The sequence below is a fragment of the Drosophila guanche genome, unplaced genomic scaffold (genome assembly GCF_900245975.1).
Source record: "Drosophila guanche unplaced genomic scaffold, DGUA_6, whole genome shotgun sequence".
NCBI classification, from domain to species: Eukaryota; Metazoa; Arthropoda; class Insecta; order Diptera; family Drosophilidae; genus Drosophila; species Drosophila guanche.
This window is the reverse complement of record NW_022995750.1, coordinates 6,035,619-6,045,994: the sequence shown is the minus strand read 5'-3', so window position 1 is coordinate 6,045,994 and position 10,376 is coordinate 6,035,619. Positions and strand designations below refer to the sequence as shown.

The 10,376-nt window shown below is 42.0% G+C and overlaps 2 protein-coding genes across 3 annotated transcripts; one reads left to right on the top strand and one right to left on the bottom strand.

Moving 5' to 3' along the window:
- Positions 1-477: 477 nt before the first annotated feature.
- LOC117586630 lies at positions 478-1,777 on the bottom strand. The gene is made up of 2 exons (XM_034276851.1): positions 1,635-1,777; positions 478-1,580 (listed from the first exon to the last, which is right to left on the bottom strand). The coding sequence occupies exons 1-2, from the start codon at positions 1,662-1,664 to the stop codon at positions 663-665; spliced, it is 948 nt and encodes a 315-aa protein (XP_034132742.1). The 5' UTR covers positions 1,665-1,777; the 3' UTR covers positions 478-662.
- Positions 1,778-3,900: 2,123 nt separating this feature from the next.
- Positions 3,901-9,103, top strand: LOC117586633 (ras-like GTP-binding protein RhoL). 2 transcript variants are annotated; one of them, XM_034276854.1, is made up of 3 exons: positions 3,901-4,102; positions 8,215-8,485; positions 8,543-9,103. In XM_034276854.1, exons 2-3 carry the CDS (start codon positions 8,240-8,242, stop codon positions 8,867-8,869), a joined length of 573 nt encoding a protein of 190 aa, XP_034132745.1. In that variant the 5' UTR covers positions 3,901-4,102; positions 8,215-8,239; the 3' UTR covers positions 8,870-9,103. The 2 variants fall into 2 exon arrangements, with proteins under 2 accessions (XP_034132745.1, XP_034132744.1); XM_034276853.1 differs by having other exon boundaries at positions 3,901-4,119.
- The last annotated feature ends 1,273 nt before the right edge of the window (positions 9,104-10,376 follow it).

The following is a 10,376-nucleotide window of genomic DNA, read 5'->3' as shown; positions in this document are numbered from 1 at the left end:
TTAAACTCGAGGATAAATAATTTGTATGCACAAGTACCATCACCTTAATCAACATCACAATAATCATGCGCACATATGTATGTATGCATGTCCCTCCGTCTTTAAGGACTAAAATCAATAGAACAGGAATTTAAATCAAAGATTCTTGTGACACCTTCCGTCTGCAATTCGAGAATATGTTTAGGACTAACGATCCCGTGTCTACCAACTGCTCGTGAATCAAAGAATACATTTCCAGACATGGCTCGGTCTCTCTCAATGAACCTTTAAGGGAAGTTTACTCGTTTACATGCCACTGCCAACCCCGAAATCGACAAAGTCCTTCTACCCTACCGTTTATAGATACTCAGAAACAGGAGGTGATTTGCTCAACGACTATGGCATTCTTGATCATGGCCTCTGCATACGTCTTAAACTCTGATGGTCAAATAAATGTGGTAACAACAAGAATTTTAAGCATGCGAAAGAGGTACAATGTTGTGGAATAGTAATGTTGAAATGTTTTTCTTTTATTTATAATGGTTGCTTAATGTCTACAAGCATGGGTGAAGTAAACGTTGAAACTATAGAACTGTCTATGGGGGCCATGTCCATGAGGATTGCGGCGCTTGGTTGTGCAATGGGAAAGGTGGACGACGTTCGTGCATTTACATCGGATATCCCTACTTCGTGGCAGCGGCTGCCGGCGCAGTCTTAAACCGTTCCAAGCGTGCGCGGGCCTTCTCAGAGTAAATGGCTTTCGACTCTGGCGTAGCTGGAGCGGTAGCTGGTGTCGAAGAAGCTTCTGCTGCTACGCCAAAGCGCTCCTTCCGCTTTAGCAGACGTTCATCGGTCAGAGTTTTTGTGGTCTTCTCGGGAACCACACAGCCAAAGCGTTCGGCACGACGCTTAAGGGCTTCCTTTTGCTTTTCATCCGTCTCCTTGTTCCCTTTATTAGCCACAATGGATGCGCTCGAGGACTTGTTAATTGCAGTAGCAATAGACGCTGTTGCAAGGGTGGGGGTGATGCCGAATTTCTTGGCCCTCAGGTTCAAACGTTCTTCTGCAGTTAGTTCGGTTAGTTTCTTGTCAGCGGACTTTTCGCCTTCCTTGCTTCCTCCAATTACAATAGGTATGCGTTTGGTTTTGGCTGGTGTGTCCTCTTGCGTATCCTTACTAGCTGTCGGAGCCCCGTTCTCTTTCGATGCAATGGTGGACGTCGCTGTACTGCCTCCCGTTGTCGAGGTCAGCTGAGAGTTATTTCTTTTCAGCACAATTTTCTTGGCAGGCAAGGCTGCAGCTGCACTCGTTCCGTCTTTGATGTCGCTGTGCTCATCCAACAGCAAATCGGGAACTATTGCAGCTATGGGCGTGCTCACCGGGCTCTTGAGTAGTTCATCGTCATCGTGCTCGCCCAGCAATTTGTCTTCATCTTCGTCGGCCAGGGAAACATCATCATCGTCTATGGCGTCTGCTATGGCGCTGTCGTCAAGCGATATATCACCCTCCAGAAGGGCCGCCTGCAAGCGGTCCTGCAATTCATTTTTGTTTCCATTCACTGCCAGCCCACGCAGCTTTAGCTCGCGCTTTAAATCAGCCACCTTTGGGACGCAAGTAAATAGTTTAATTTTGCATTCTTGAGTTGATTAACTTACCTTCATTTTGGTAACGTCACTTTCCGGCATTTTTTCCTGGTTTTTTGTTTTGTTTTAATTTTTTACAAGAATGTGCTATTGACAAATAGTATACAGCAGTGTGGCCGTGAAGTATCAAGAAAATATACCGCACGGCTAATACCAAAATATATTTTCTGAGTTTCAAAACATAGGGTTTCAACATAAGAGAATTGCATAACCAATCGTGCTGTTAGGGCCAACAATTTTCCGACTACTAATTCGAGACCAGCATCTAATTCCGGATCGTTTGATTGCAAAATCTCAACTTTGTCGTAAAGAAGTAGATAAAGTCGGTTTTTTAGACTGACGCTTCCACTCGCCAGTGGATGTAGTTCATATGTAGCAAATGTGTAGTTCCCGTGTAGTTACACCGTAATAACAAATACCTTTTTTCACCAAAGCATATTACTCGATTTTGATGTTCGGTTTTATAAAACTGACTAGCTAAGACCCTTAACACTAAACATATACTTTTATGCCTTTGATTAATCAATTTTCTAGAGGATTAGTTACTTTTAATAACTTATTTTCATTGAATTGCTTATAAAAAAAGACCAACTCTGAATACGAGCAGTAAGTGTGTGGCTAATTGTTTGGTTAAGTGGTTTCAGCTTTGGGTATGGACCCTTTACAGCCTATTACATTTCGTGCTTGATGTTTTAAATAATGCTTCGAAGACTAATTTATGTTGACTTTTCTCAGATTGATATAAGTATTCATTTCGAATAGTTTCATGCACACATAAACATGCGATTGTATGCAGATATGCATGTATGCATTTTTTCATGTATGCCATAGCAGTCAGTTTAAATAGTGCCATAGCAGCCAGCTGTACTAGTTGCATAGTTTAGACACCAGTTTGATAATAAATAAACAAAAGTATCAACAATGTTCTTAGATGCTCGCATCAGCCACCCAGAACTGAAAGGCTTTATTTTAAAACATTCGTATAAGTTTGGATTGTGGATTGTTATTGGATCTCATAATATTTGTTTTTGTCACTTCAGCCTCGGTCGCCCTCACCCTCATGAATTCGCCGATGCGGACGCAGACGGACCCCGTAGATAAGATATAATATACGAGCGCCGTTCAGAAATAGCACCCGTGCACCCTACACCCCACCCATGGCATACCCCGACCGGAAACGGGAAATGGAAACGCAATGCAATATTATCTTTTGTCGCCTGATTCTGCCGCTATTCTTAATCCCTGTCCCTTCAGCGAATCGGATTCGTTGTGTCTGGCGCTGCAGACTCTGCCTCATGGCCTTGAAGAGCAGTGCAGTTTTCTCGATTTCTCGATTTCTCGATTATGTTGAATTGTTCTCCAAGGGCTGCCTGCCAGTGGCTGCCTGCACCTGCTGTCTCCCCTAGTAACACCGGTCTCTTGCTCTCTCCATCCCCACTCTCACTGTGTTTCTTCATTGCGAGTGCACACATGGTGCTCAGATGCTGGCGTAAGTACATAAGTTCGAGTGGCTGTCCCTAATTGGCACTGCTGCACATTCCATGTTTATTAATAATTTTCCAGAACTTCTCTTTGCTCTGACCGCCAGGCTTGGAGGTCGCAGCCTTTGTCACTTAACCCTGTGTCGCCTCTAAAGAGTGGCACGGTCAGTGCATTGGTAGTTTTAATTAATGTAATGCTCCCCGTCACCGTGTTTCCTAATTGAACTCATTTGCCGCTGTTCCACATAATAAACGCCACTATTTTGGACAAGCCAAGCCAAGTATGGGGTTCTTTGCTTTAATTACAGCTACAACCACCCGCACCACCCCGTCGGCACACACGCACTGGCCGAAAAATGTCGTTGATTAATGGCTTATGACAGATATTTGAGTTTGGGCCTGGACAGAGTATTACGCAAGCGGATTTGGAATGTAAATATGCATTACTCGTATGAAAAAAGCAGTTGAACCCCCGTATTATGCTTTGCAAATTCCAGTTTTAATCTCCTTTGCTTACTGCCGATCCTTATTGAGGCTAAACAGCATTATTGCAAATTAACTCAACTCCGTTCTGGGTGTAAACAATGACTAATTGATAAGTGTAATCGGATGATAAACTCTTTTTGCGAGTACCACTTTTCTCTCAGCACTTCTTGGAGGAACGACTCTTATCGCATTCTGTTGCTCGCTCCCGCTCCGGCCAGCTGATAAAAACTCAAAAGCCCCGAGAGAGAGCCGTGCCAGTGTAGCAACTGGTTCTCTACTCGTGGCGTCGTATCCGTCAGATACAAAAACTGCTGCTCAGATGCCTAACGACTGCACTAGTGATCGGTTGTGTTGTGGTTTTTGGTTTTTCGCTGTACATTTGTTGTTTCGCCCTCGTTCGCGCCGCTGTTTTTACGCCTAATCTGCACCTCCTCCGCCCGTTGACTGCGATCAGTGCGGACGTCATCGCCAGACGTGTCGCTCGATTGATTATTGCAAAAAGAAAAGCTTCGAGTACGTTGTATCTATAAGTACGTGTCTGTGAAAAGTTATACGCATGTGAAATCAAGTTCACTTCATGATGCAGCTTGTCCAAAAAACAAAGTTTACATCATACGATATTATGTACATATTGTGCATAATGTATATTCGAAATTAACAGCCTTCGACCTTGCGTGCTTGTGTGTGCTGTTCTGTGCTGTGCTCTCTACTTTTTTGTGGCTATAATAACCACAATTGGATTTTGTGTAAACATTGTTAGCATGGATCAGTGGAATCTAATTAGTGGATGTTTTTACGTGGAAAGCAGCTTAGGAAGACAAACTCCTCCAAAATACACTGCCAGCGCCCGCGAGGGCTTCGTGATCGTTTCTTTATCACCTGAGTCACTTTGTATGGCGATCACGTCACAGCCAGCCCCCCCACATCCCCGTCTCTGTCTGGCCTGGAGCATTCCAGAGCCATGTAGCTCTCTGCTGCTGCTGCCTCTCTCTCTCTCTCTCTCTCTCATCTCCGCTCTCCACGGCCTGTGTGCTCTGTTTGGCTTTTATGGGTCCGTTACCATTTTTAGTTAACAAACAAATATATGGTTACACAGCCATTTAAAGGCCATCGCAGGAAACAAAATACGTGCCTCCACACCCCCTACAGCTAAAGGCTCAACACAACACCCACCCAACGCCCATCCACAGGCCCCGCAGACACATCAAATCAGTAATCAATTTATTCCGACCTATGGCACAATAAATACTTCGTATTAACCTCAATTAATTTAGCTAATTGAGAGCGCGTGCCCTCGCAATCTGCCATTTGATTCTGTTCGCGTCGTCTATGGTGCTCGCTTTTGACCAGGTAACGGGTGCCAACGGTGCTAACGGTAACCATAGCCGTATTGCTAGTTATCGCCGTTGCTCTTTCAAGTCCCATTCCCCATACATACATGTGCACATCATATGGATTGTATATAGTATATGAACATCTAGTATCTTATCTAATCAGTTTATTAAATACGCAAACCCAAGCGAGAAACCATAAAAGAACCCACCCACACGCATACAGGCAGGCACACACACACACAATTCTTCATTTATTTTTGCGAACACAGAGGAAGAGCCACAAATTGTATGCACATGTAGAGGTAGAGGTAGAGGTAGAGATTGGCTGGATAGCTTTTAGAGCACCAATAAAATCTAGTTTGGAAATTAAGATTATGTTTCGCTTAGTAAGAGCACTTCAGGCTTTCTCCTGGATTGCATTGGCTTCTGGCTGGTAATGGTTCTAAACAGAAAAGCTCTTCAAAATGATGACTGCTTTTGTTCTTCATTCAACCAAGATAGATAAGCTAAAATTAGGAAAAGCTTGAGTGAGTAATCCCGGTTCAGTGCAGTAAAATAACTCAACAATTCATAATCCAAAGAGGAATGGAATGTGGACTTGTGTGTAATATATTGACTAAGCGACAAACCAGCAGCTGGAAATGTGTTTATTTATGGATGATTTTATACACACATAAGTATATGGGAAAGTGTAACGAAAGTCTAGCAGCTGAATGATGCACTGCGCCCATTTATGTACTTCATACTCATATGGCGCTGATAAGTCGCAGTCCACAAAGGACTGAAGTGAACCGAGCTGAACTTGCACATGAGTCCGTTCTATAGTGGACATTAAGTGTCGTTTAAGTCAAATAAAAGCTTCAAGATCTTGTGCAATGTCAGTGGGCAGAGCAAGACTGCAGCCGGAGTGTGAAATGTGGCAAGTGTTCCCAGAACACTCCATGAACAACAAATACGTAACTTGATATGTAAAGTTTACAAGAGGCCAACCCCGGCTGCAACAACAAGCCAGAACAGAACAGAACAGAACAGATAACAAAGCGATGAAGAATATAATGTACGAGTATGTATGTGCTATACAAGTGACATCCACTTCATAATGTATACAAGTGTATTACAAAAAGAGCTCAATTATGTTTAAATAATTTATTATGAGTATTAATTACAATGCAAGTTGCTCTGGTGAAACGACGAAAGCAGAGCCTCTGCCTCTCAGCTTGATAAACAGTTTCCGTTTATTTTCGGCTCCATACTAAGTATGGGAAATATTGTGCTCGACTTTGTATTATTGAATCATTTTCACTTTCCCTTGGTTTAACTCGCACCTGTTTCCAAAAAAACATTGGAAATGTTCCACTCATTCAGAAGTTTTCTTCCAGGTGTATTGCTTAATCAGCTGGTTGTATAAATAGCAAACAAAAAAAGTATCTACGAGTGTGTGTGGACTTAATTATTTGCACTCTCTTGTAGTCACTAAAACAGCTTCCCAATGCTGTGCTGTTTGTTTATAATAATTTAAAACGCGTCCAAAACACACAAAGACCAAAACCAATGGCCAGTTTGCTGTTTATTTAGTTTCGCTCCTGCTCTCAGCCACAAGTTTGGTTTTGTTATTTTTGTTATTTTCGGTGTTGCTGCTACCTAATGGCCAATTGTTCAGTCGCAGTTTGTTTAGAATTTGCTTCTATTTGTGGATCTCTGTTGCCATTTTTCAGGCACGAACTCATCCGATTTACGCTTGGTAACGTCATTCAATCAAAGCTAAGAACTATGTGCATGTTTCATCAAATCCAAAATATATCTAAGACTGATCTTTGCAACAAATGAAGACCCTCCTCTCCATCAATGATTAGACTCAATTGTGTGGACCCCGAGCATCAAAGTGCTCCCAGTCAAAGTTCAGACTGTGTAGATCGCGTGCCAATAAAGCACTTTATTTTTCTGAGCTAGAGTGTACATCCCATTTAACCCCAAGTTTGTGATGGGTTCACAAAATGGGTTCATATAAAAAAATGTGTAACTTAGTTGGCCTATCTTTTGCCTGGCACTAATCAGGTGCACTCCCTTTTTACTTTCACCCTATATTATGAGGTTTGTGTATTTTAGCTGCCTCTTCTCCAAGTTATTGGTTCGAATGGACGAAAGTTCAAATGAAATCATTCGGGTCGAACGGTAATATGTTGATGAATGTCACAACTCAACCGGTTCTGTTGTTTTCCTTTCGATGTATCAGCTGGGCTGCAGCAGACCTGCTGCTTTTTTCATGTGTGGGCTGGCTGGGCATCCAACCTTTTCGTGGGATGATGAGTCACTGCAATCTGAGGAACGGCCCGTGTGGTCTAGGCCTTCTATTAGAAGCTCCACATTGAATGTGTGTAATTAAACGCGGTTTGCATTGTCCGAGATGCCATCGAGTGTCACTGAGACATGAGTCATATGCCCACAAGATAAATAATTCCCGGAATTGCGATGAGTTTTCTGCGTACCAAAGAGTTCAAGATTCCCCAAGCCCAGCCCCTGGCAGCCTGTAAATTGGCTGGGCCAAAAGTCTTTTGATTTCGGTTTTATTTTAGACACTGAATATCTGTCTGTGTTTTGTTTTGGAAGCTGGTAGGGAAATCTAGTTTATGTTTTGGGTCAACTGGAAACGGAAAAAACCAGTTTTAATTAAAAAGAAAAATGTATGAAACGAATGTTGGAGGGGTTTGCTTGTTGCTGGTTTTTGTGTGGCTGGACAGATGGTGAAAGTCTATTAGTATTAGCTGAGCTTTTATTTAATTGTTATATAAGCCCGAACCACCATACAAATGAATTTATTTCCATGAGTATGGTATATCACCATTCGCAGAATCAATTGCTGCTGATGGAATCTAGACCAGACCCCGATTGGCGTCGTAAAAGCTCAAATTGCTGTCCCGTACCCACCGCCCTGGCCTTCGCCACAGTTTTTGTGTGTGTGTTGTCGTTGTGTGGCCTTTTTTTTAGCTGTGCTGTCGATTAGATTAGAATACTTTTGAAGTTCAAGTGTCTATGAATGGCTGAGGGACGTAACGTACCGAGAACTCTGCTACCATCGGTTTTAGTAATGAAAAGAGTTGAAGGGCTGGGGCTGGAGATTTCCGGTTGCCACAGCCGCAGGATGAGAGTAGCACGCGGGTGTGGGTGTGTCAAGATAAACAAGCAGAATCAACATCTGCCACCAAATGGTGCAATATCGCAGACAGAACTGTCAAGCAAGCAAACCAGCAACCAGAAATCCGTCTGACGCCTTTTTTTTTGCTTTCCTTGCAGTTTCTCAACAGAGACTTAATCCGGAATGACGTCGACGATGTCGAAGAGTCCGCGCCCTCTGAAAATCACAATCGTGGGCGATGGCATGGTTGGTAAAACCTGCATGCTGATAACCTACACACAAAACGAATTTCCCGAAGAGTACATACCGACAGTGTTCGACAATCATGCCTGCAACATCGCTGTGGATGATCGGGAGTACAACCTAACGCTCTGGGACACGGCTGGGCAGGAGGACTACGAAAGACTTCGACCATTGAGCTATCCAAATGTGAGTGTTCATCGATGTTATGCAATTAAGCGGGAACTAATCAATTTCGTTACACAGACGAACTGCTTCCTGTTGTGCTATTCGATCAGCAGTCGCACCTCTTTCGAGAACATCAAGAGCAAGTGGTGGCCAGAGATTCGTCACTTCTCAAACAACGTGCCAGTGGTGCTGGTGGGCACTAAGCTGGACTTGCGCATACCCAACTCCGAGAAGTTTGTCACCACACAGGAGGGTAAGAGATTGCGCAAGGAGATTCACGCATCCAATCTGGTCGAGTGCTCTGCCAAAAAGAAACAGAACTTGCAGCAGGTGTTCGAGGAGGCTGTCCGCGCCGTCGACAAGAAGCCAAAATCTTCACCCAAGCCATCCTGCACATTACTGTGAACTACATACATATACGTATATGTACATAAGTGTATGCCTAATGTTTAATATTGTTATTATACGTAATGTATTATGTAACTCATTTGTCTGACTCCTTGTGCTTTGTTTTCCAAACTGTGTGTAGAAAATGTACCGTTAAGTTCTTCATATTATTTAAGTGCTGTTTGTGTCTAAACAATCAATTTTCCGTGCGACCAAAGTGCATTTCTGTGTAAGAAAAAATATAAAATCGAACCAACAAAAATATATATACTATATAATATAAATAATTGAATTTAAATGCATATGAGTTGCGGACCAAATCGTGTTATTGTACATATTCAATAAAAACCTAGTCATTAAATCCAGCTATTGAGTTGAAGTTTTTTAAAAATCCCGCTGTATCAGCAACTACATTTATCGAATTCGATAATTTTCTGAACGAGCAGCGTTGCCACTAGTTCTCTGGACAAAGAGAGAGGAGAGAGTATCTTACTCTCTCTGCTGACCTAATCCTCTCTCCGCTGACCTAATCCTCTCTTTGGCATGTGGCCGCAAGGTATGGCAAGCAGGTAAAAAAGGATGAACTTTTCAAAGCTCCCACCTTTTTCGCACCTGTTGAAAGATCCCTAATAGTGCATGGCAGGAGAGAATTACCCTGACCGTTTAGACACAGGAGAGGATTTCGCTGGAAAATTTCCATCACGGTGGATGAAAACCTTAGTTTTTGGTAAAAATTTAGCACCATGAAAGCTATGTTAAGGGAATTTGAAAGCTCTTTTCCTTTGCGAAGGGAGTTTTAACAACTAATGAGAACAACTAAATATATATAATAAAATATATTCATTTATGACCATAGAAAATGTATATTTTTTAGTATTAACTTTTTCATTTATTTTTTAATTAAGAATTAACTTCTTTGTATGGAGTATGGAAGAGTATTGAATATAAATTAAATACCAATACTGGAGAGGAAGGAAAGATGAAATGGTGGGAAGAATCTGTCAGAGTCCCAGTTCGGGTGTCTCAGGACAAATATTAAACATTGTTTTTGAACGGATTCAACAAGAATGTGTTGCTCCTTGTATGGAGGACTTCACCCCCAAGATCAATACTCCAATATCGGGCGGATATATCGGAGTTTAGCCCCAATTATGTGGTAGAAGATAAAAGAACTGCACCGCAAACCATTCCAAGCTTATTCCAAGGTAATATCAAATATCACATAACAACCGAGGAAAATATTTTAAGATTCACTGCTTTAAAGGTAGGGTTGTCAAACTTTTAAAAAATATCATATCAGTGATATATTTTGCTTGGAAAAAATATCAATTCAATTCCATAAAAATCGGAAATAAATAGCTGACATGAAGAAAACGGAGCCCGCTCGTATGTTTTTAACATCTTTAATCCTTATTCCACTTTTCTGTGTTTTTAATATGACTTATTCAACTATTCTTCGCTTTACATACATAATTATTTTGAGTCCGTGTTTATGGACGAAAACCCTCCAGATCATATTTATATT